Source organism: Dasypus novemcinctus, chromosome 18, assembly GCF_030445035.2.
Source record: "Dasypus novemcinctus isolate mDasNov1 chromosome 18, mDasNov1.1.hap2, whole genome shotgun sequence".
NCBI lineage: Eukaryota > Metazoa > Chordata > Mammalia > Cingulata > Dasypodidae > Dasypus > Dasypus novemcinctus.
The window spans coordinates 66287656-66312186 of record NC_080690.1 but is presented as its reverse complement, the minus strand read 5'-3'; the positions used below and the strand labels follow the sequence as shown (position 1 = coordinate 66312186).

The 24531-nt window shown below is 60.0% G+C and overlaps 1 protein-coding gene across 1 annotated transcript; it reads left to right on the top strand.

Moving 5' to 3' along the window:
* The first annotated feature begins 169 nt into the window (after positions 1-169).
* Positions 170-20121, top strand: EXOC3L2 (exocyst complex component 3 like 2). The gene is made up of 12 exons (XM_058280423.1): positions 170-347; positions 3953-4491; positions 7011-7644; positions 9242-9353; positions 10297-10398; positions 10506-10606; positions 10752-10862; positions 11959-12094; positions 15715-15837; positions 16095-16250; positions 17170-17291; positions 19444-20121. The coding sequence occupies exons 1-12, from the start codon at positions 187-189 to the stop codon at positions 19730-19732; spliced, it is 2586 nt and encodes an 861-aa protein (XP_058136406.1). The 5' UTR covers positions 170-186; the 3' UTR covers positions 19733-20121.
* Positions 20122-24531: the final 4410 nt, after the last annotated feature.

Genomic DNA, 24531 nt, shown 5'->3' with positions numbered 1-24531 from the left:
CTGGGCCCCCGTCCAGCGCTGGGTGTCTCCTTGGGGCGCCCAGGATGGTGTTGTCACCTTGGGAAGTGTGAAGATTGGGTGTGAGGGGGGAGCGATTCCGGCCTGGGTGTGTGTGTGTGTGGGGGGCGGGGGGAGCCTCGTCCTTCCCAGCCCACAGGCAGCCTGGCCTAAAAGGGCAGACAGATAATGAGTCCCTCCCGGCCCCTGGCCCCAGAGAGGGAGGGGTTTCCTGGCAGGAAATTGTCCTCCTCCAAGCCCCCCCCTACTCAGATCCAAGCTCTCAGCAGTCCCAGCCGAAGTAGCCTGGGGACAGGACCGCGGCAGGGACTGAGGCACTTGTGTCAGAGGTGAGCAGGTTGCAGGGAGGGGGCAGCACTCACGCCCCCTCCCCCGGGCTGTTCCGTGGGGGGCGGGGGGCAGAGCACTTCCCAGAGTTGGGCTGAACCTCAGTTGAGGAAAGCTGTGCCTTGAACCCAGGAATATCTGGGGGCCAGAGAGAAGGTGGGGCTGGAGCTGGGGGTGGGGGGGAAGAGGGCAGAAAGGAGGTGGGCAGGGGAAGAAGGGTGCAGGGGTCGTTGCTGGGGACTCTGGGGCCTAGAGAGGCCGCGAGGGAGCCCTGGATATCTGGAAAGAGCAAGGTAGAAGAGAGAGGTGATGACCAGGGGTCTGATGTCCTCTATGTCCAGCTGGGGAAACTGAGGCAGGGGTTGATCGAGTGCTTTGTGCCACCCTCTAGGGATGGAGCGGGGAGAAGGTTGATGGGGACAAGTGTGGAATGTAGATGGAGCAGGAGGTGGGGGTGGGACACGTGCAGGAGCTGGGGCTGGGCCGAGCACGAGCACGGAGTGGCGTTGGGGCCAGGCCTGCGGAGTTGCGGCTGGAGTGGTTGGACTTGGGCTTGGGACCCACACACCTGATTTGTAAGGACAGTTTCCTGATGCCGGCGCTGGGGCTTAGGGGTGGCAGCTTCTGAGAAGAGCGGTCAGGGCTGCTGCAGAGGGGCTGGGGCATTAGGGAAAAGGCTGGCAGCGAGGAAGAGGAGGGGCCCAGAGAGGGAAGCTCTGGAGGCTAAGACATCCTGGAGCCGGGAGGCTGGGGGCTTGGGGAGGCCTGGAAGTGAGTCAGGGACGGGCACTGGGGGGCAGCCGAGCGGGCAGGAGGCGGGGCCGGTTTGCAGAGGGGGATGCCGGAGCCAGGAACGGGAAACTCGACCTCGGCGCCCATTTTGGAGAGATGCGGCAGCCAGGTTTGGGGGTGTCGGAAATAGTTCGGGGGGTGCTGCGTCCGGTGTGGGGGGGCATGTCGGAGCTGGTCGGGGGAATGTCAGCCGCAGTTTGGGCCACGTTGACTTCAACTGGAGGGAAATAGGAAACTCCAGTTTGGGGGGTGATGGAGCCATCTGTGGGGCGAGGCCTGTGGGAGCCAGTTTGGAAGGAGACAGGCAGAAACACCCATGCGTGGTGCAGGAGCGGGGATGGGGGTGGGGGGGTATCGATTGCACACAGATGTGGGGGCGCCATGGTGATCGCCACCCTGGGGGACAGGGGACTGCAGGAGCCTGCAGGGGGCCGGGAGGGCTTTTCCAGGAACTGGAGGGTTGGGAAATGGCCCCTGAGGTCTAGAAGCTGAAGGGAGAGGGGACAGAGGGGGGCTGCTCATCTCGGGAAGTAGATGCTCTTGCCATGGGCACAGCCTCGGGGCTCCTCTGACCCCAGCCTCCCCGAAGGCCTCTCCCCCCCCAAGAATGGCAACACAGTCCCTCCCCTGCCCCTCCCCTGCCCACAGCCCCGTCAGGGTTCAAAGCCACCCTCAGGACAATGCATGAACACCTGACGCCCTCTGCACACACTCTCGGCATTTTCAGGCAGTGGAATATTACACAGCACCCCAAAAAATGAATGGACGACCGCTGCCCGCGTAGACATGGATCGAGCTCACAGATGAGATGCGATCCCCCAAAACTCAAGTTGCAGGACACAAATAGTAGGATGCCTTTCCGATAGAGATGGAAACCTTGTAAGACAATCTATTATTTCTGGATCCCAGTCTACGTAGGCAGAGGATAAAAATCTGCTTGGACAGATGGACAGCCGGTTCTGAGGGCTGGTTTCCTCGGGAGAGGTTGAGAGAGAGAAGGGAATCGGGGTGGGGGGGGTGTCAGAAGCTTCAGTGTCTTCATAATGCTTTGAGTCTTGAAATAATAGTGATCATCAAAGCTGAAGCAAAGAAAGCAGGTATTACCATTAGACGTAGCTGGAATGTAGGCAGAGGGGCGTGTTCATTGCGTTAGTTTTCTGTACTTTTCTGACGTTTGGAATATTTCATGAATTGTAAAAGAACCCTCCCATGTCCCCCGGAGAAAATCCTAGTCCCTTGTGACAGAGTGGCCTGTGCGGCCTGCCCCTTACTGACCTCCCCAGCTCCACTCATCACTTCTCCCTCCCCCACCCAAGGAATGAACTGTCGTGACTTCTTCCTTCCTATGTTTCCTCTTTAGCACCCACTCCCTCAGCACTTGCTTTCTGCCTGCCCTGGGCTGGGTGCTGAGGACACAGCAGTGACTGAGACAGCCCGAGCTTTGCCCTCCTGGGGCTCCCAGCCCAGGGCGTGGAGGGGAGACAGATGCATCCCCAGAGAGGGCAGGGCTGGACTGGGGGAGCCTAGGGCGGCAGGAGTCCAGAGTGGGCGTCTGACCCCGCCTGGAGGTCATGGAGGGCTTCCTGGAGGAGGAGATGTCGGGGCTGGGTCTTGAAGCAGGAATGGAGCACGGAGACCAGGCTTCCAGGTAAAGGGACAAGCAGAAACTGAGAGCCGGAGGAGTCTGGAGTACAGAGGAGGGATGGGACTGGTGAAGCAGGCGGCCCCCAGACCACGCAGGCTGTGGCCAGTGCTCTGGCTTTGTCCCGAGGGCACTGGGGAGCCATGGGAGGGTAAGGAGCAGGGGTGGGTCTAGGTCAGACTTGTGGTTTAACAAGATCCGCACAGGTAGACTGGGTGGGGCCAGGCTGGTGCGGGGAGGTGGGGGGGACAGCTCGGCCTGGAGTGGGGGCCACGGGGGAGGGGAGGAGCGGGGACAGCAGGTCACAGAGCCCCAGGACACGCAGGGGCAGGACTCAAGAGGCCGTGAGCCCTGCGAGGGCAGGGCCTCGGTCTGCTGTGGCCACTGCAGGGTCCCGCGTGCCTGCAGAGGGCCGGGCCCAGGGCAAATGCCCAGGACATCTTTTTTTGCTTGTGGTAAAATATGCGTAACCTAAAACCCACCATTTAAAGCACTTTCAAGCGTACAAGTCCATGGCCTTCAGTACAGTCTTGTGCACCCCTCACCACTCCCTAGTTCTGGAACATTTTCATCACCCCAAAAGGAAGCCCCAAGCCCGTAAAGCACCCCCCCCCACCCCACAACCACTAGTCTGTTTTCCGTCTCTACGGATTTGCCTGTTCCGGACATTTCCCAGTAAGTGTTTGCTGAAGGAATGGACAAGATAAAGGTGACGGGGGATAAAGGAGTCGAGGCAGGGGCCCAGTAGTTGGTGGGACCTGGGTCCCCATGCAGTCCCTGCCGGTGGCTGGCTGTGCCGCCTTGGGGGAGTCCCTTGCCCTCTCTGAGCCTGTCTTCTCATGGAATAGGCAGGTCGACTAGGAGCATGAGCACCCCGGGCACCCTGCTTCTCTCTGCGGGGGAGAGACGCTCAGGGGAAGGCATCCGGGCTCTGCCATCAGACGGATGAGGCTGTGCCTCGGGCTCCATCCCAGAGTCGCTGTGAGACCCTGGGCACGGGCCTTTGCCCTCTCGAGCCGAGGTTTCCTCATCTGCAAAACGGAGGTCATAGCCGTCGCCGCCCAGTTCCGTGCGGGTGCGAGGAGTTGGTGAGCGTGGCTAGTGCCTGGTGCACACGCGCGCCCCCAGCGGCCCGGGTGGCTCGAGGGCCGCTGACGCTGTTTCTTTCTCCAGGTCCCCGCCGATCACGATGCCCATCCTGAAGAGCCTCGGGGTGGCAGACTCGAAGGTGCCCCGGGCGGGGACGCTGCCCCTCAGGTCCTCGCGGAACCCCTTTGAGGAGGCTCCAGGGCTGGAAGAGGAAGAGGCGGGCGAGCTGGGGACCCTGCCCAACGGAGCCTCCTGTCGCCGCCGCGCCACCCTGGAGAAGCTGGCAGGCCTGGCCCCCTTCCGGCTCGGCTGGGCCCCGGGCCGGCGGGCGGGCAGCCCCGGCGACGGGCAGCCCCGCTCTTTCCTGGGCCGGGTGCTGGCGCCGGGGCTGCGGAGGAGCTCGGCGGATTTCGGTCTCCTGACCCGGCTTCAGGGATCCCGAGCCCAGGGCGACGAGGAGGCCGCGGGCGACGCGGCCCGGAGACTGACCTTCCTGAGACTGGGGCGTGGGCCCAAGCCCCGGCGCGCGTCCCTGGCTGAGAGGGTGGTGCCCGCAGGCGAGGCGGCGCCGGAGCCCCCGCCCAAGGTCCCGGAGCCCCCGAAGGTGAAGGGGCCGCTGTCAGGTGAGTGGGGCCGAGGCACCCTGGCCCAGGCCGGGAGGATCCCGGCGCCCGGCGCTGTCCCCGGACTTGTCCTCCGTCTTCGTGCTGGACCCCAACCCAGCCCTCGCCGGGGGTGCCATCCGCATTCGCGTCCCAGTCTTCATTTTCGGCTCCAGCCCGTCGCCGCCGCAGTCCTCATCCCTCTCTCCACCTGCCAGCTTCAGCTCGTCCCCGTGTCTGATGCCCTGCGAATCCTCAACTTCCTCCACCCCAAACTTCCCTTCATTCCCACCCCCGGCATCCACTTTCAACGCTATTCCCTTCTTTAACTCCCCATTCGTCACCCCATTCCCAGCCCCAGCCCTACCCCTAGCCCCAAACTTCAACCCAGTCCCTGTCCCTTTCCCATCCCCAGCCCAAGGAACCCCAACCCTAATTCCATCCCATTCCTACACCGCATCCCTAACCGCCACCTTCAAGTTCAAACTCATTCCCATCCCCAACCTCGGCCCTCACCCCTCAACTATCTCCCCAAAGCCATCACGTTCCATTTCCACCCTCAGCCTCATTCCCACCCTAACCTCCAATGTCTTCCTCAGCACCCTTTCTACCTTCACCCCCATATCAGTCCCAACCCCACCATCAGTCTCCACGTGGAGACCATCCACAGCCCGTCCTTTTCTCCAAACTCGGCCTTTAACCTCATCTCTATGCCTGACGCCATGGCATCCTCAGTGCCAGTCCCACCCCATGTCCATGTCCAACTTCAACCCTTCCCCCTCTTCAGTCTTGCTCCAAGTCGCCCACTCTCAGCACCCACCTTCCATCCCTCTCTCACAACCTCCTTATTCGTTCCCATTTCCATTCCTAGCCCCTCCCCAGCACCCAGGTTCAACAAGGATCCCGTCCTCCACCCCCTCCTTCACCCTCAGTACTAGAGCCATCCCAAATCCCAGTCTCCCCTCCATCCCAATTCTAAATGCCCACCCTCAATTCTATCCCAGTTCGTCTCCATCCACACAGCCCCAGATCTTCACGGCCAGACTTCATCTTTAAACTCGCATCAACCTCCATCTTCACTCCATCCTCAGCTTCCCCTAAACTCACCTCCTTCCACGTCTCTAGCCCCACTCCTGCCCCCAATCCCGACGTCATCCTCAGTTCCTTTCCCATGTCCACCCTCCACCAGTCCCAGCCCCAACTTTCTCATCTACACTGCCCCAGCCCCAACCATCTCCTTCATCCCCATCCTTACCTCCACGCAGTCCCACCCCCGTTTCATTCCTGAAACCCCATTCCCAACCCTGTCCCAGCCCCCCCTTTAGTCCAACCCCATCCCCGACTCTGTCCTTATCGCCACCGCCACCCCTTTCCTGCCCCTAGTCCTCCCCTCAGGCGCCCACTGTCCCGGCCCTGGGGACCTGGGAGAGCCCTTCCGTGTCCCCTGATGCCGTCCACATCCTGGCCAAAGGCTATTTCAGCCCCAACTCCCTGGGGACTGGGAGGGCACTGCACGGAGGTGAGGAGGGGGTGACTGGGGCCCCCGCCTTCTGGAAACGGATGGGCAGAAATAGCGCTGGCCAGGAAATAGTTTCTCTGCCAGGGAGGAAGCGGAGGGGGGAGGAGGTGTCGGGGTAACCCTGGGCCACCGGGACCCTCCCTCTGCTGCCTCGAAGCCTCCCAACCCCACGGCTACCCTGTCTTGGGGAAGTCTGAGCTCAATGGAGTGCCAGGTCACCCCTGCAGCCACCCTCACCCCCCAAAGACCCCACCTCTGGTCTCGATAGCCTCACCCCACCTCCAAGCCTCCACCCTGCCCACCGGCCCCCCGGCTCTTTCCATCTGCTCCCTCCTCCCCTGGCTCACCTAGTCCTCCCCCAGCCCCCCCCCCCACTCCTCTGACCCCTCTTCATCCCCTAATGCCCTCCCATCCCCACCCCCTATCTCATGCCCCAACTCTCTCCCTCCTTCCCCAACTCTTTCCCTGACCCCCAACGTCCCCTGACCCCCCCAGTTCTCTGACACTTAACCCACCTCCTCTTCCTTATCTCTTGAGCCCGTCTAGTCTTTTGGCCTCTTCCCCATATGCAGACTCGCCCCCACCTCATCACCTCCTCTTCCCTTCCTGACCCTCCCGCATCCACCCTACCCCCCTTCTCCCCCTCCCTCTCATCCCCATCTTCCAGCCCTGCTCCCCTTTGGCCTCTGACCTCCTCCCCCAGTTCCTGGCCCTCTCCTCCCCCCTCTCCTCATCAAGTCCTGACCCTCTCCCCCTCCTTCACTTCTCCCCTCCCCTTCCCTCATCTCCCTCCTCCCTCCATTCTCTCCTCCCCCACCATGCCTTGACTTCCCCACCTCTTCCCTTCCCTGTCCGCCCCCCACACCCCATTTCTGATCCCCTTATGTCCTCCCCTTCCCGTGACTCTCCCCTTTAGCCCTGCCACCTCTCTTCGTCCCCACCTCTTTCCCCCCTCCTCTCCCCCGCCCCCCCTTCCTCGGCTCAATCCGGTCCCCTCTGACCTCCTGCCTTGTCCCTGCAGTCCTGGAGATCCTGAGCTTGATCCAGCAGCGCGAGCTGGCGCGAGCAGACGAGCACATCTTGGAGCTAGAGGCCGAGGAGCTGGCGGCGTCGGGGGACGGCGCTCCGGGGCCGCCCCAGGCCGAGGGCGCGAGCGGGGGCCGCCGGGCGCGGGACGTGGCGCTGCTGTACGAGGCCCTGCAGCGCGAGCTGTGGGCGCTGGTGCGCGAGACGCTGGCGGGCCCCGTGCCGGGCGTGGGCGCCGGGCCGGGCGCCGTGGCGCAGCTGGGCCAGGTGCTGGTGCAGGAGGAGGCGGCCGACGGGCGCCGGGGCTCCGGGGCGGCCCGCAGGCTGCGCGCCCGCTGGGCCGAGGCCGTGGCGCGCGCGGCGCGGGAGCGCCTGGAGGCGGCGACGCCGGGGGCGCCCGGGGGCCTGGCGGGGCAGCTCGAGGCGTTGCGGGCTCGGCTGCTGGAGGACATGGGCGTGGTGCGGGGCCGCCTGGCGCCCGCCTACCCCACCAGCCTGGGCGCCTTCGGCGTCTACCTTCGCGGCTACCACGGCGCCCTGGCCGAGTGGCTGGGGGCGGCCGCCCGCCGGAGGCTGCCGCTGGCCGACCGCTTCGCGCTGCTGCACTGGCACAACCAGGTGTACCCCAGGTGAGCAGGGGGCCCGAACCCTTGATGCTTCTGATCTTGGGGATAGTGGAACAGCTGACCCTTCAAACCTAGAACCTTCCAGTGGATTTCAAAGCACCGTGGACCTTCACCATCCTAGAATCTTAGCCCCTTCCGTCCTGAGCCTTGGCAAAATCCATTCTTCCAGTTCTAAAACCTGAGTGCGCGACCCTTCCCGTGTGGGAACCTTAGCCCTGGCCACCTTTCTAGTCCTAACATTAGCACCAGGACCCTTTCCAGTTCTAGAACTTCAGCACAGTCCCTATCCTAACTTAGCACCCTGATTTCCAGGCCTAGAACCTTGGCATCACCCCCTCTTCCAGTCCTAGAATCCCAGGGCCCGTCCAGTCTAAGAACAGTCTAGAAAGTCTAGACTGACCTTCTAGAATCTTAGCTGTTGACCATTCCCATTCTCAGACTTGAGCACCATGGGCCCTTCCAGTCTTAGCACCGCCCACCCCTCCAGTCCTAGAACCTCGGCACTGCTGACCCTTGGAATCCGAGGGTCCTTCTGTCACTCTCTCCTGAGGTCCCAGGGCGTTAGCCCTGTTGGATTACCCAATCTCAGAGCTTTGGAATTGATGACTATTTTGATCCACGCGCCTTTGAACTAAACCTTTCCCTCGTTCCCTCTCTTGGACTTGGAGCCTCGGCATAATTGCCCTTCCTGTTTTTGTACAGAGCTCTGCTGGCCCCTTGACTTCTACAATCTTAGCATCTAGAATCTCAGCACAGTTGACCCTCCTGCCTTAGAATCCTAGAACTCTTGAGCCTTTGAATCCCAAAACATATCTGTTCTCGGGAACAGGTGATGGAACATGGGGTTTAGCCATGACTGGGTCACGTACCGGCTCTGGGGAAAAGGAGGTTAGCTGTTCCCCAACCACGTGCTGGAGAGTGGAGGGCATGGGTGGTTCCTCAAACAAAGTCAGGATGCTGTCTCTAGAAGGACGGGAAAGGAGCAGCAGCCAGCAGCAGCCACAGGGATCCCGCTTGGAAATACATGTTACTGGAAGCTCTCCTGTCATCCAGGAGGGACTGAGGCTGGATAGGGAGCCTGGAAAGCTTCCCAGAGTGGCGGGGTATGAGTTAAGTCTACTTGGTAGGGAAATGGCGCTTCTGGCTGAGAATGTGCCAGGAGCAAAAGCCTAGCATGTGTAGGGGTGTGGGTGGGGTCCATGATGATACTGCACGGGTTGGAGCCTGCAAGGGAGGAGAAGGAAGGGGGCGAGGGCTGGGTCTGGGAGGCCTCCGAGGCCAGGGGAGGTAGGTGGTAGGGACTTGGAGTGGAGGGGGACAGGAGCTTCTGTCCGATGAAGCCAGCTGTGGGTGGGGCTTGGTGCCAGGTCATCAGGCCTGGACTTGACCCCTCTGAGTCGTGCCCAGACACCGTCCATCAGGCGGCTGACTCAGAGAGCTGGAGCCACAGGAGCGACGGCTCCAAAGGCTTCCTTTAATGGATGAGCACAGGCAGCCGGGGGAGAGGAAGGGAGTGGTCCTGGGGTGAAGGCTTGGGGATGGGTCCACCTGCCCAGCCCCTCTCCTCACACACCTCCCTGTCTCTCCCTCCCAATCCCAGGGAGGTCCTTGGGCTGGTTGACATGATCGCCCTGGAGAACGGGGAGCTGGGGCCCCTTCTCTCTGCTGGCACCCTGCGGGGTTTGGAGGACGAATGTGTCACCGATGTCAAGGTACCTGGGGTCTGGCATCAGCTGTCAGGGCCAGGTGGGGAGGGTCACAGGGGCTCCCCCCTCCCCTCTGTGAATTTCCAAGTTCTGTCCAAGAGACAGGAATGGGAGCCTGCGGGGATCGTTTCTGTCTGCTGGACGGTGATGTCTTCCGTCCAGAGCCCGGCCTGGCGTGGAGACGCTCGGGAAAGATTTCATTCATTCAGACGCTTTGAGGCTTAGAGGAAAAGGAAGTTAGTCACCGAGCCTCAGCTCACAGACCCAAGGACTCGTGAAAGCGTGGCATCAAAGCGTCTTCCGAGCAGGGCCAGCGGCAGATGTGGCCAGTAACTGGGTGGGCACACACCGTGGCCCCGGCCACAATCGCCTGGTCTGCCCACAGTGGCGTGTTCTGCCTGAATGCTGGTTCCCGTCCCATTCCTGGAAATCAGAATCTTTGCAACCCGAGAGCCTCGAATCTTAGAATCCAAGATCCTCAGACCTATTGGACTGAAGACAAACACTTGACCAGAGATTCAGAGAAGGGTGTGAACCTTAGAATCCCAGGCCCTGGAAAAAAAAATTTTTTTTGAGGTGCCAAGGATTGAACCCAGGACCTCATACATGGGAAGCAGGTGCTCAAACCACTGAGCTACACCTGCTCCCACCTTTGGACTTTTGGAATCAGAGAGTGTGAGGATCTTGAACTAATTGTTTTTACAGAACCTGAGAGCAGAGTCTTCGAACCATCAAATAATGGAATTACAGGCCCTGGACCCTGAAGGGGGGTGGGAGTTTTCTGGCCCAGCCTCCCACCCCAGCCTCATTTTCACTGGCCTTGGCCATGAGCCTATTGGTAGAACCCAGGCCTGCTAGGACTACGGGAGAGGATCAAGGTGGTGGAAAGGCCGAGAGAGACCCCAGCCGGCCCCTGACTCTTGCCTTGCCCCCAATCTCCCCACTCCAGGCCCAGACCCGGGCGGCCCTGCTTCGAGAGCTCCAGGAGGATGAAGAGCGCTGGGGGCGCCTGGAGGAGTTGCCCAGCAGCCTGGCCCAGGATGTGTGTAAGGTAGGGGCAGGGCAGGAGAAAGAGGAGGGCCAGCTGGGTGGGGGTGGGGTGGGGGGGAGCGGGCCCTGGCCTCCTCCTGACCCTTTCCACCTCCCTGGGCCACGCAGCTGCTGGAAGAGCACACCAAGCATGCACCCCACATCAGCCAGGAGTTCACGGAGCGGATGGCCCACTGCTGCCTGGGAGGGCTGGCAGAGTTCCTGCAGAGGTACGGGGGGCGGCAGGACCCAGGGGCAGAGGCGAAAGGAGACAGGCCGGCCAGCCGGGGCGGGAGGGTCCCGTGGGGAGCACGGCCTTGGCTGGGGCAGTTGCGCCCTCCCACCCATCACGCCCTCCCCCTCTCCTTCCGCCAGCTTCCAGCAGCGCGTGGAGCGATTCCACGAGAACCCCAGGGTCCGCGAGCTGCCGGCCGACACCTACATCAGCAGAACCATCACCCTGGTCAACTGTGGGCCCCCCCTGCGGTGAGAGCCCCTCGCAGTGTGCAGGAACTTGGGTGCCCCTCCTGGGAGCTCGTGCAAGTGGCCTCGAGGGCTGAGAAGCCGGGGGTCCCAGAAAGACCTGTGGCGGGTCCCAGAGGATTCGAATGATAGGATAATCAGAACGGTAGAGGGTTTGAATGACGCAACTAGAAGCCAGACCCAGGGGTCAAAGAAGCCGAGATGCTCTGAGTCTTTTCCTCAGCCTTCCTTTTTCCTTAACCGGTTTTTAAAAAAACTTGTAATGCCTTCACCTGGTCCAAAATTCAAAACCTGTAAAAGGACCCACAGTGAGAAGTCACCCTCCCTCCAGTCCTCAGCCCTGAGAAGGTTTGCATTGCCAGCTCCTCCCAGATCCCTGCAGGGCTCTTGTTGACATTCACCAGGAAATACTGTCCAGTACGTGTGTGTATGTATGCATCATGTATCACATAGCACGGAGACACCCTTGTCCATGTTCTATGCATAAGCACGTACACATATTTTACACATACGTGAAAATATATTTAACCACGTGCACATATATTTCTCGTTTTCCTTTTTTTAAAAACAAAGACAAATGGTCGAATACCATGCACACTTCTGCCCTTTGCCCCTTGACAGCTTGGAGATCTTCCCACATCAGTCCACCAAGAGTTTCCATGTTCTGTTTTACTATTTGAAACCGTGCTCCCCTGTTTGGAAACTGAGACCCAGAGAAAGCCCCTTCCCCAACACACCTTTGACCCCGACATCCCACAGCACCCCAGGCTCTCCCCCTCCCTCCAGATGTCCCCCAGTCCTCTGGAAATCCCCTAGTCCCTGACATTTCTCAGTCCCCAAGCCACTCCCCATTCCTGTGGACAGTTCATGTCCCCTAATTTCTTCCAGCCCCTGACATCTCTCAGCCCCTCATATGCCCCCCAATACTTTTGTCCCCCCCCACACCTTCTCCCAGTGCCCCTGGCTTTTCCCAGCTCCTCTGTCACGACCGGTCACCCCTGGGTCCTCTGGCATTGGGTCCTCCTAAGGGGAGACAGGTGCAGGCAGCTGGGCTGGCGTGGTGGGGCTCCTTGACTTTGGGCTCTACTCATCCCTGCAGAACGCTGGCCGAGGACCTGGCCCGGGTGGGGCCCCCCGAAAGTGAGCCGGCTCGGGAAGCGGCGGCCAGCGCTCTGGAGCATGTGACCAGGCTGTGCCATCGCGTCCTGGTGGACCTGCTATTCCAGGAGCTGCAGGTGAGTGTGGGAGGTGACCAGGGGTGCGGCCAGTGCCAGGAGAAGAGGGGCCCCCCCGCCAATTCCCCTCAGGCCCATGACTCAGTGTTCGGGAAGTCGTGGGGAGGAGGGACTGTGGCGGTAGTTACAGCCACGTCTGGGCTCTTTGGGGGGAGGGGGGAGCAGAAGGGGGTGCAGGAAGGAAGAGGTGGGAAAAGTGGCTGAGAGGACAGAGTGGCCCCAGCAGGAGGAGGGCCTGGGGTTTTGATAGAGCCTCTCCCACCGGGTCCCCCAAAGCCCTTCCCAGGCTTCCCCAGGCCCTGGAGCCCAAGTCAGCCTTCCCTGGGTCCCTGGACATGGCCCAAGGGGCCTTGGTTCAGAGTGGTCCAAGTGTTTGGAAAGGGTGGGGGAATGTAGGGGGAGCCCGAGGTGGCTGTGTGGTCCTGGCTGTGACACATGCTCAGCCAGTGCTCGGCATCAGCTCAAGCCCGTCCTCTGCTCTGAAGCCTCTTGTGGCTTCCAGCTCACTCAGGGTCAAAGCCAAAGGCCTCGCCATGACCCACTGGCCCTGCACGATATGCTCCCTTCCCAGTCTGACCTCATCTCCCCCCGTTCTGCCCCTGGCTCAGTCCACTCCAGCCACACTGGCCTCCTCAAACAGGACAGGCACATTCCAGCCCCAGGGCCTTTGCACTTGTCTTCCTTCTGCCTGGAACACTCTTTCCCAGATATCTCACCTCATTTAAGTCTTTACTCAAATATCACCTTGCTGCGAACTTCCCCGAGCACCTATTTAAAGTAGAAGCTCCCGAAAGCCCCTCCCCACTCCTTATTCTATTTGTCTCCAAAGCACTTACTGTCACCTGCCACTGTCTTTCCTTTTTTTAAAAAGTTATGATCTGTTTCCTCCCATTGGAATGCTAGCTCCTCAAGGGCAAGGAATTTTGGAATGTTTTAAAAATAACTTTCTATTATGGAAAATTTCAAACATACACAAAAGTAGACAGAATGGTATCAACTCCTGGCCAATCTTGCTTCATCTTCCCGGTCACTGGATTCTTTTAAGGCAGATCCCCATGTCTTTTCATTTCTTCCATCAACACTTCAGCCCATATCTCCAAAAGACATGGAATCCTTTTTTAGCAAACTTAACCTTGTGCCAATTTCATACCTGCCTGATGGAACAATCATTCCTTAGTTTCATCAGATCTTGGCTCAGCGACCGGGCCCTCCTGCCCCCTCACGATTGGGAGAGCATGGAGTTTTGTTTGTCTTGTTCTTCGGGAGAGGAGCAGAGAGCGTTTGTTGAATGACTCAGTGTTTGTGAATGAAAGCGAGTGAGCGTGGGGGCTGTGAGGGAAGGCGGTTTGCCCAGCCTGGGCTCTAAACCCAGCCACACCACTCCCAAGTGGGGAGACCCTGGGCAAGTTGCTGGTCCTCTTGGGGCCTCTGTTTGCCTATCTGGGAAATGGGCGTGAGGATTCAGTCTCCTCGGGGGGCTGTGAGATGAATGGGCTTTTGGCTATTGTCTTAGTTTCCTGGAGCAGCTGCAACAAAGTCCTGCCAATGGGGTGGCTTAAACGAACAGAAATTTATTGCCTCACAGTTCTGGAAGCCTGAAGTCCAGGTGTCCACAGGGCTGCGCGCCCCTGGAAATTTTGGGGAGAACCCTTTGCCTCTCCCGGCTTCTGATGGTTTGCCCGCAATCTTGGTGTGCCTCGGTTGCCTCTGTCTGCACAGGCCCGGCTGCCTCTTGTTGGTCTGTTCGCCTCTCCCGCTCAGGGCATATTGGACTGGGGCCTGCCCTCGCCTTAATTTAACTCCTGTCTGCCACTTCCCTGTTTCCAAATGGGATCACAATGTACAGGTCCTGGGGGTTAGGACTTCCACATCCTCTTCTGGGAGGACGCAATTCCACACATGACTAACGTAAGGTGCCGAGTTCGGATCCTGGCCGGAGGTCTTGGCCGCCGATGTCTTCATACAGGCACAGACTTTGTAGCAGCGTCGCAGAGTTGCCGAGCACTCACCACACCGGGGCGCTGTCCTCAGAGATTCCACGCCCTTCATTCTCACCGCAGTTCTGAGGCAGGTCTTACTATCATCTCCACTGTACAGAGGAGGAAACTGAGGCACAGCCAATGGCAGGGCCCAGGGCGTTTGCTCTGTCTCTGGTCTTGGTCTGTAGAGCACTGTATAGGTCTCCGAGGGTCTGTGCATGTGTCAGAGAGAGAGGGATGGAGACAGGGAGAGGCTGAGAGAGCAAGGTAGACTGGGAAGAAAGGGGTGGAAAGAGCTTGAGAGAGACTGGGAGATAGAGAGCTAGGGGGCGCGACATCAGAAAGGCAGAGATGTGGAGAGAGAGAGGCAGGGCAGGTGAGTGCCAGCGTGGGAGAGCGTGAAGCCTGCCTGGGTGTGTGCACGCATGGCATGTGCGGGCGTATGTGTGCGTGTGCATCGGGCAGGCGTGGGGGGCACTGGGCAGGTCGCCGGGGACTGGGCACCAGATAAGCCACCTCGTGCCCCTCTTTCCTTTTTTTTTTCTTTATTTCTCTCCCCTTCCCCCCATTGTCTGCTATGTGTTCTGTATCCACTTGCACCCTCGGTGGCACTGAGAAACTGCGTCTCTTTTTTTTTTTTGTCAGCTCTCCATGTGTGTGGCACCACTCCTGGGCGGGCTGTGCTTTTTTCACGTGGGGCGGCTCTCTTGTAGGGCGCACTCCTGGCGCGTGGGGCAGCCCCATGCGGGGGTGCCCCTGTGTGGCACTGCACTCCTTGTGCGCATCAGCACTGCGCATGGGCCAGCTCCACACGGGTCAAGGAGGCCCGGGGTTTGAACCCTGGTATGGTAGGCAGATGCTCTATCAGTTGAGCCATGTCCACTTCCCGCGCCCCGCTTTCCAACTCCGCTGTCCTCTGGGCGGGAGTGAAGGAAGTGGGTCCCGGGGCCAGCTTCAGACCCCTGTGCACCCCCACCCCCTCGTACTCCCTGAGTCCCCCTGACTACAGCACCAGGTAACCTCAGCCTCCCTGGTGGGGACACAGCCCCTTCCCTCCCCTCCCCGGCAGGCGTTTACATCCGGTGACATCTACCTGTCCTTTCTCCTTTCCCGGACCCCGCCCCAGCCTCTGAGCTCCGCCTCAGTCTTGTCCCACTCCCGTCCTTCTTGGTAAAGCACAAACCTGAGCCTCCCTCTGCTAAGAAGCCCACCCTGGGTCCTTGGAGGTCCAGGGAGCAAGCGCAGGCTCCCTCCGCAGCCCAGGAGGGCCTGCCCACCCCACCCCCAGAGCCAGGACCTCCAGGCGGGGCCCTGCCCTTGGCCTCAAGCCCCTCCGGCCCTGCCATCTGAAATCCAACCTTCCCTCCCGCTCTTCCCCCAGCCCTCACCTGGCTAACAGTGAGCACCCTTGGGTCTCAGCATCCTTTCCCTCCTCCGGCCTCCCTCTTGGGGGTCCCAAACCTGGAACTCCCCGTCCCAGCCTTGACCACTGTGAGTCACATCTGTCTGGGTCCCTACGTGTCCCCAGACCGCCCAACCCGGGTTGGGTGTGGAGCAGGGATTGGGGCAGTCGGCGGTTGGGTGCTACTTGAGGTCAGAGGGCGGGCAGAGGGGGGGCACTGACCGGCTCTGTCCCACCAGCCCCACTTCAACAAGCTGATGCGCAGGAAGTGGCTGAGCAGCCCCGAGGCCCTGGACGGCATCCTGGGCACGCTGGGCGCCCAGGCACTGGCCCTGAGCAGGATGCGGGATGAGCCTTACCAGGTGCGCCTGGGGCCGGCGAGCCCACGGGGACTGGGCGGGGGGGAGCGTGGGGAGCAGGGTGCAGGAGGGGTTGGGGCCGCTGGGAGGAGGGAGGTGCAGCTGCGGAGAATGGAGAGAGGGCTGGAACGGGGTGCCCTTTGGGGGCTGGGAGGGGGTGTCCGCCGGCGGGTGAGGGGTAGGCGGGGCTGGTCCCTCGGGCATCGGGAGGGGGCGGGGGAAGGAGCGGGGCTCACCCCTCTCCCCGCACCCTCTTCCAGGAGCTGGTGGCGGAGCTGCACCGGCGGGCGCTGGTCGAGTACGTGCGGCCGCTGCTGCGCGGGCGCCTGCGCTGCCGCTCGGCGCGGACCCGCAGCCGCGTGGCCGGGAGGCTCCGGGAAGACGCGGCGCAGCTGCAGCGGCTGTTCAGGCGCCTGGTCAGTGCGGGGCGGGGGCGCCCGCAGAGGCCCGGGCAGGACCTCGGCTTCCGAGAAGGCCGGGCCTCGAAAGCCGGGGCCCGGAATAACACCCTCCCGCGGCGTTCCAAGAACAGCAGCCGCGGCCCGGGGCTGCCCGCGCGGCTCCTCGGCGCAGGGAAACCGCCCCCTGGCCGTGTGCGCGCGCCGCGGGGAGCCCCGTTCCTGGCTGCCGGACGCGGAGGAGAAGGCACCCTGTCCGTGTTGTGGGGATTAAATAAATTAAGTCGCAGAGTGCTCAGCACAGTCCCTGGCGCGGACTTAGCGCTCCGTGAACATGATCAGTTAACAGGCGCCCAAAGAGAAGCCGGATGCACGGGAACTCAGGGACCCTAGCGTTGCTAACTCGAGACTTTCAAAGGACCGAATCGCATTTGTAGCCAGGCAGGGCTGAGACGGGCTCTCTCAGCCTCTAGCCCCAATTTGAAGGGTTTCCAGCCTGGAGTCCTTTGGAATGCTGCTTTTATTTTTCAGTATTTTAAAATTTATCGAGACAGTAGTAGATTCATTTGCAGTTGTGAGAAAGAATAATAAGAGCATACACTTTGCCCAGTTTTCCCCAACGGTCTCATTTTGCAAACTTGCAGTGGGGTTTTGGGGTGTGTGTGTGTGTGTGTGTGTGTGTGTGTGTCGACGAGCCCAAGTTCTCTGCAAAATTGGGAGTGGATTACGGATTTTTCTTCAGATTTCCAAAGGCTCCACATAACCTTTGGCCAAAGTGCCCCCTGCCCCGTTTTACACAAGGGGAAACTGAGGCCAGGAGGGTCAAGGGAATTGCCCGAAGGCTTGGTCTTGGGGCGGGGGAGGGGTTGGTGGTGACGGGAGAGGAGGGGGGGCGGGTCCTGGGACGAGAGAATGAGCCCGGGCCCCTCCCTCGCAGGAGTCGCAGGCCTCCTGGCTGGACGCCGTGGTGCCCCATTTGGCGGAAGTCCTGCAGCTGGAAGACACGCCCAGCATCCAGGTGGAGGTGGGGGTGCTCGTGCGGGACTACCCAGACATCAGGTGAGCGCCTGCCCGGCCCGTCCCCCGGCCGCCCGCGCCGCCTGGCCAAGGTCTCCCGGCCGGGCCTGGCATCCGTCCCTGCGTTTCCTGCCTCCCTGGCGAGGGAGGGAGGCGGCGAGCGTGTCTGACGGCCGTTTCCTGCGGGAACCAGGGCATTATTAATTCGATTTCCCTCCTTCTCCTGCCGCCGCTGCCGCCGCCGCCGCCACCAGGGCTCGCAAACAAACAGGCGGCCACAGGAAGTCCAGGGCAGGGGGGCGCGGGGCCACCCGGCAGCGGCAGGAAGGGCCGGCCCAGCGGGGGAGCCGCGGGGGACCCGGGACACGCATGGGCACGCGGGCGCACACGCACAGGGACGGGGCAGGAAAGGAGGTGGCCCTCTCTGAGCCTCAGTTTCCTCATCTATGACAGCGGATACTAGTACTCTTTTCCTAGGCGTTTTATCATCCTGTCATTATCTCTGCCAAGGGTGACAGCAGTAACAATAGCAACTCCGGCTCCTTGAGTCAGGCCAGGCCTTTTCCTAAGCAAGCGTCAAACACGCCCGCTCCATAAGTAAGACCAGAATAAAAAGTCTTTTTAGAAAAATATAACCTCTGCAGGTAATGCCCGGCACTATTCTCAGTGCTTCCGTAATTGATTTGTTTACTGCCTCCCACGACCCTAAGGAGGCATGCAGAAACCACCTAGCTGGGCCTGAGTGCTGCACGGAGCAAGTGGCAAAGCTGGGTCCTCTCCCCAGGCAGCAGGCTGGCACAAAGCCAGCGCACTTGCCCACCAGGCCGCACTGCCTTTTGCAAATGTTGGATTTGGGAGTGGGTAGGAGTAGTGGGGGTGGAGGTGGGAGAAGCGGTGGCAGAGTCCCGGAGTCAAACAGGGGCAGGGGTTCCAGCACTCCTGGTGGGTTGGGGCTTCCCCCCTTAAGCCCTAGGTTGGGGGGCTGGAGCTATGTTTCCGGGTCCTCAAGCTGGGCTGGAGTAGCAGTTCCAGAGCTGGGTTTGGGGGCCACGTTTTGGATCTGCAGTGAGGTGGAAGGCTCTGGAGCCACGTTTCGGATGAGTGTTTTGGAACTGGGCAGGTGGTAGGGATTCCAAATCTGAGATGATTTGGGAGGTGGAGATCCTGAACTGTGTTGAAAACAGAGCTTTGTTTGGCATGGGAGTTCAGGAAATGAGTGTTGGGTTCTGGATCCTGAGTTCATATACGGTGGTGGTTCTGGAGTCGAGTTTCGGATCAGTGATCTGGAGCTGAGGTGGGGGTGAAAGTGAAGGTTCCAGGGTGTCGGGTTCAGGGTGGTAGAGTTTTTTGTGGTTGTTGCTGTTTTAGGAGGTACCGGGGATTGAACTCAGGACCCCGTACATGTGAAGCAGGCGCTCAGCCATTGAGCTACACCCACTCCGCTGTAGAGTTGGTTTTAAGCATGAAGTTTCTGGTTTGCAGTGAAAGTCCCCAAAGTGAATTTTAGTTCTGGAGTGGAATTTTGGTTGAGTGTGATTCTGGGAATGGGGTGGAGGTGAAGGGAGTGTTTCGAGGCTAAATTTGGGGATGAAAGTTCTGGAACGGGGTCTAGCTTGAGAAATCTTGAGTGCGTTTTGATGAGCATTCTGCAACTGCAGCGCTGGAGAGGGCTCCAAGGTCTGGGCTCAGGGTGAGTTGAGAGTTAAATGGGAAGGTGCCGAACACTCCCAAGCTAGATTTGAGGGGATGAAGTGGGATGAGAGTGGAGGTGACGTTAAGGGCTTGGTGTAGAGGCCAGAGTTTAAATAGGGATGAGGGGACCAGAATGGAAGCTCAGGGCGAGATAGCTGAGCTCCTAGCCTGAGCTACGAGACTGAAGGCTGTTCTAATCAGGAGCTGATGGGGGTGAAGGTGAGATTCCAGAGCTGGGTTTGGAGCTGAGGGTTCCGGAACTGATCATGAGTGCGAGGTTTTTGAAATAGTCTGCCAGAGGTGAGGTGCTGGAGGTGGCCGGGCGCAGAGGGAAGGCTCTAGAGGGCCAGCTCAGGGGAGTTGAGTGTGGGCTGAGACATCTGGGGGAATGTGGCTGAGGCCGGTTCTCCCATGGGTGGGGGTCCAATGGGGTCCCCAGCTGGGCTGGGCCCGTGTCTGGAGCCGAGGCCCCCCTCGCACCTGCCCACTCCTCTCTCCCCAGGTGGAAGCACGTGGCGGCCCTCCTCGACATCCGTGGCCTTCGCAACACAGCCGCCCGCCACGAGATCCTGGCCGTGGCCCGGGACCTGGAACTGTCTGAGGTGGGAGGCCTGGCGCCCCCTCGGGACCGCGTCTTCTTCGCAGACATCCCCGTGGCGCGCCGGCCTTTCTGCCTGGGCCTCCCCCGCTTCCTGGGCCGCCTCCCCATCTCCCGGCTGTCTCGGCCAGGCTTGACCTGTCTGCCTCGGCCTCGACCTCCATCTCCGTCGCGACCCCGGGCCCAACTCTGAGACCCTGCCCCCCAGCCCTCCGCCTCAGTGCCCCCCATCTTTGCTGCTGCGAGACCGTCCACCTGTATGCCCCTCTCCTGACTCCCTGCCTGGGACCCCAGACCTTGGGAATGGAAAGATTCTTAGAAGTCTTCTCACCCAAACCCACACCCCCTGGACAGAAGGGAAATGGAGGCCCGAGGGGACAAGGACCCTCCCAAGGCCACAAGGCCTGTCCCTAGCACTGCTCCCGCCCTCCCCCCGAGCCCAGTATAGCGGGTGGCGTTTTGGAAGGCATTGCCAAAATATCCCAGGACCCCCCCTTCCCTCTCATCTCAAGGTCTGGCCCAAATCCAAGTATATTAAGGAACGTACGATACTTAGAATAAAGAGGTTTCTATTTAACACAAGGAAGGGCTGAGTCCCGAGTGTGTGGGGGGAGGAAGGACGGGGCCGGGGCCCATGGCCAAGGGTTTCTCACATGCCCAAGGCCGGGCCAGGGTCCAAGTCTTGGACAGGGCGGTGGGGGCCGAGGGAGGCCCTGCGCGGCCGAGCAGCCGCTCCCCCCGCGGCCACCAAGTCCCCCTGCGCCGCCTGAGTCTGCGGCAGGTCCTCGGCCGCCCCGAGCCAGGCCCCCTCGGCTCGGCAATCCCAAAATGCCTCTCCTCCTTTTCCGGGCCCGGTGGGTCCACCTTCGGCCGCCCTCCCCATCCATCCTTAGCCGGGAAGCCGGGTCGAGAGAGGAAGGAGGTTGGGGGCAGGGCTGGCGGCATCCAGGGCGCCCTCGTGGGTTGACGCAGGAAAATCACCGGGTGGGAACGATCCCAGCTTCTCAACCCCGGCCCCGCCGGATCCCGGCCCCACGGAGAGCTGGAGGTCATCTCCCTGGTGGCCCCTGCCCTGCCCGCCTGGGCTGGACAGCGCCTGATGGATGCTTCCTGGTGTTTGCGTGTGTTTTTTTTTCTTTCCCTGAGAAGTGGGAAGGAGGAGGCAGCCAGGGGTCAGAGGTGGAACTGGGGTTGGTGCCTCCCGCCCTTTCAGCTCGGGACGTGGGCTTTCAGGAGACCTGGAGCCCCCCGGCCTTGCGCCCAGAGCCGCCCTGTCAGCCCCTCCCCGGGACGGTGTTAACCCTCTCTTTGCCCAGGCCAAGGAAAGATGTCCAGAGACCATACCCTCTTCACCCTCCTAGAACGACCGCGCGGGGTCCCTGCGTCTGAGAGGGGAGCCTCGCCCGCGCTTTGCGTTTTGCGGGCGCTTCAACTTGCATCCATCTGCCTGCTGGCGGCGTTCTCGTCAGATCTGGGTGCCTTGGCTTTTGTTTGTTTGTTGTTTTTCAGAGAAGTTGTAGGTTTCCAGAAAAGCCAGCGTGCCGTATCCCCTCCCCCGCCCGGGTTTCCCGATGAGGCGCTCTGCGTGGGTGTGGCGCTCCTGCCACAGGGGACGCAGCAGCTTCATCACAGCTCGCACTGGTGTCTGTGGCCCCCAGTTTACGTTACGGTCCACTGTGCTGTCCGCGACAATGGTTCTTAACATTTTTATTCTGGTGATGTATATACAGCCTAAAATTTCCCATTTAACCACTTTCAGATCTCCCACTCGGGGGCGGTAATTACAGCCACGGCCCCCGTGCCGCCATCGCCACCACCACGGTGCCTCTTTTTAAAAACAGCTCTGGGAGCGGATGTGGCTCAAGCTGTTGAGCACCTGCTTCCCACACGGGAGGACTTGAGTTTGGTTCCCGGTGCCTCCTAAAAACAAACAAACAACAAGCAAACGAAATCTCCCCCCGCAAAAAAAAACCGGAAACAAACTCCAGGGAGCTGATGGGGCTCAGAGGTTGGGTGCCAGCTTCCCAATTACGAGGTCCTGGGTTCAATCCCTGGCCCCGGTACAACAAAAAGCAAAGACAAAGACAAAAACAAAACGAACCCCCCCAACTTTACTGAAATATAGCTGACATACCATACAATTTACTATATTGTACAATTTTCACCCCAAAAGGGAACCCCATACCCATTAGCAGTTCACTTCTCTGCCCCCCACAACCAATTCTGGACATTTCATATACATAGGCCCATATGATATGTGGTCCTTTGTGACTAGTTTCTTTCACTCAGCATCATGTTGCAAAGGGTCATCCACGTCGTAGTGTTCACTGTCACCAGTACCTGATTTCATTTTGTTGTCAAGTAATAGTCTGCTGGATGGATAGATCACATTCGCCCACTCATCAATTGATGGGTGTAGCAGTTTGATATAATGGATGAATTCCAAAAAGAAATATTGGATTGTGCTTGTAATCTGATCTGTACCTGGGCATGATTGAGTTAGGATTAGGGCGTTACATCTCCACCCCTTGGTGGGTGGGACTCGCAGGTAAAAGGCATGGCGAAGGACAGAGTTGGGGATTTCTGATGTTAGAAGTTGATGCTGAAGTCCCGGGAACTCAACACAAAGAGGAAAGAAGAGCCAGCACCAGGAAGGAAGGAACCTTGAAGCCAGAGGAAAGCAAGCCCCAGGAACGTAGGAACCCAGGAAGCCTGAACCCTCGCAGCCATCGGCAGCCTTCTTGCTCCACATAGACTTTGGTGAGGGAAGTAATTTATGAGTTATGGCCTGGTATCTGTAAGCTCCTACCCCAAATAAATTCCCTTTATAAAAACCAACCCATTTCTGGTATTTTGCATCAGCACCCCTTTGGCTGACTAATACAACTGACATTTGAGTGGTTTCCACTTTTAGGCTACTATGGATACAGTGGCACCATTTTATTTTTTTAGGTTGTCAACATCTCTTGGGCCCCTGAGAAGCTCCGACCTTCGGCTGAGCCTCAGTTTCCATTTCTGCCGAACGGGGCCAGACACACGCTCCTGTGGGTTCACTCAGTGTCTCTGCTCCACGGACTTGGAAACTCAGGGGTTTAGCGCCGGGGCGGGACTGCAGCCCGCAGGTCCAGGGCGCAGTCTCATGGCCCCAATAGCAGCCCCCCTGAGGGTGCGGGGATTGCTCAGTGAGGAGGTCCCATGCGTGAGGCATCCGGTGTCTGGAAAGTGCTTTTAGAGTGGTAAGCGGTGAGCTGTAGGTCTCAGGCAGAGGCCAGGATTCGAACCCCAGTCGGATGGACTCCAAGAGCTCTCAGCCCCTGGCCGCCGAGCCGCAGCGTGTGCCAACACAAGCACCTGCCTCGCTGTGCCCCCGCGCGCTGCCGGTGCCTGGGCCAGCCTCCCCACCCTCGGGGGCGGATGGCGTTGCCGTCCGCATCGCCAGGCGAGGTCAGCGATGGTCTGCTCGCTGCTCTTTGTGGTCACACGGCCAGCAAGGGGCCCAGCAGCCCCATAGCCCTTTGCGGCAAGAGATGAAACCACACGGGGAAGGGGGTTCTCCATCGTCTGGGGTGAGAGAAAGGGGCGCGGATCACGGGCAGGCCCGCGGCACCCTGCGCAGCGCCCGATCTCGGCCTGGGGTTTTCATCCACCTGGGACCAGAGTGAAGAGCAAAACGTGGAGCTCCAGCCAGGACCAAAAGACAACGGCAGGACACCCTGGAAGGGAGAGGCGCCAGAGCAGGGGTGTGCCTCACCCTGTGCTCCCACCCCTCCCCTCTGTCCCTAGCCCAGGTCGGGGCTGGACTCTCCTCCGCGTCCCCATACCTTTCTGATACGCTCTCCACCCAGGCAGATCACTGTCCATTGAACCCTCCGCCCAAGGCAGCCCCTGTCACCGCATCTGGGGTGGAGGCACCCTGAGATGTGGGGGGAGGATGGCTAGTGCCGGCTCAGCAAAGTCTTTGGGCCCCTTTACCAGCAGCGGGATCCAATCAGCTGGTCAAATTTGAAGAGGCAAACTCAGGACTCACCAACTGCAGGCAGGAGGGGGATAAAGGAAAGAACTTACTGAGCTCCCAGCTTCTCTCTGAGCTAGGTCCCTCCCTCCAATCTGAGCACCCACACCCCTTGCTGAGTCCCCCCCACTCTTCCTTCTGAACCCCAGTCCCTTTCCCAGGCCCCATGCTCCTCCCTGAGCTGCCAGCCACTCCAAGTCTCTCTCTTCTTGAGACCCTGCCCCTCCTGGGAGCCCCCTTCCCACTCCTCCAGTACCCTTTCTCCTCTCACAGTCTCCGTGCTTCCCTCTGCCTCCAAGGTCCCGCCCCCTCCCTGAGCCCCTGGGCTCTCTGAGTTCTCTTTCCCAACCTAGGTCCCCTCTGAACCTCTGCTCCTCTGTTGCTCTAAATGCATCCACCTATCCATCTGTCCTTCCATCCATCCATCCATCCATCCATCCATCCATCCAACTTCATGCTCCAAGCCTCCATTCCCAACCCTGTGGTGGTCACACTGTGATGTGGGGCTTGTCCAGTGGGGGAGACACATCCATCCTTCCAAGGGAGAGCTCTGAGGGGCGCCTGGCCTTGTCTGGGAGTCAGGGAGGGCTTCCTGGAGGCGGGCCATCTGCAGAAATCTAGTCCTCTCGTGGACCACAGACATTGCCTTGCAGTTGGTCCTGGGAAAGGAGATCCAACCAGTTATCCCCTGCTAGCAATTTGGTATTATTTATGAATTCCAAAAATAGATATTGGATTAAGTTTGTAAACTGCTCTGTCCCCCTGGGCATATTAGATTATATTGGATTCAGAGGTTTCATTTTCCTTGATTAAATAATGATTTGGGCTTTGATTGGGCCACATCAGTAGGACGGTGAGTCCCCTTGGTGGGTGGGGACTCACAGAGAAAACAACACCGCAGAGGAGTTTGTAGGCGTTTTTGATGTGGAACCCCTGGAAGGAAATACACAGAGAAGCAGATACCTGAGGAAAGAGAGAAG

Coding starts and splice junctions, on each gene's coding strand:
- EXOC3L2 (XM_058280423.1), top strand. CDS start 187: ATGAGTCCCTCCCGGCCCCTGGCCCCAGAGAGGGAGGGGTTTCCTGGC. Junction 10,399..10,505: donor TGGCCCAGGATGTGTGTAAG/GTAGGGGCAGGG, acceptor TGGGCCACGCAG/CTGCTGGAAGAGCACACCAA. Junction 10,607..10,751: donor CTGGCAGAGTTCCTGCAGAG/GTACGGGGGGCG, acceptor TCCTTCCGCCAG/CTTCCAGCAGCGCGTGGAGC.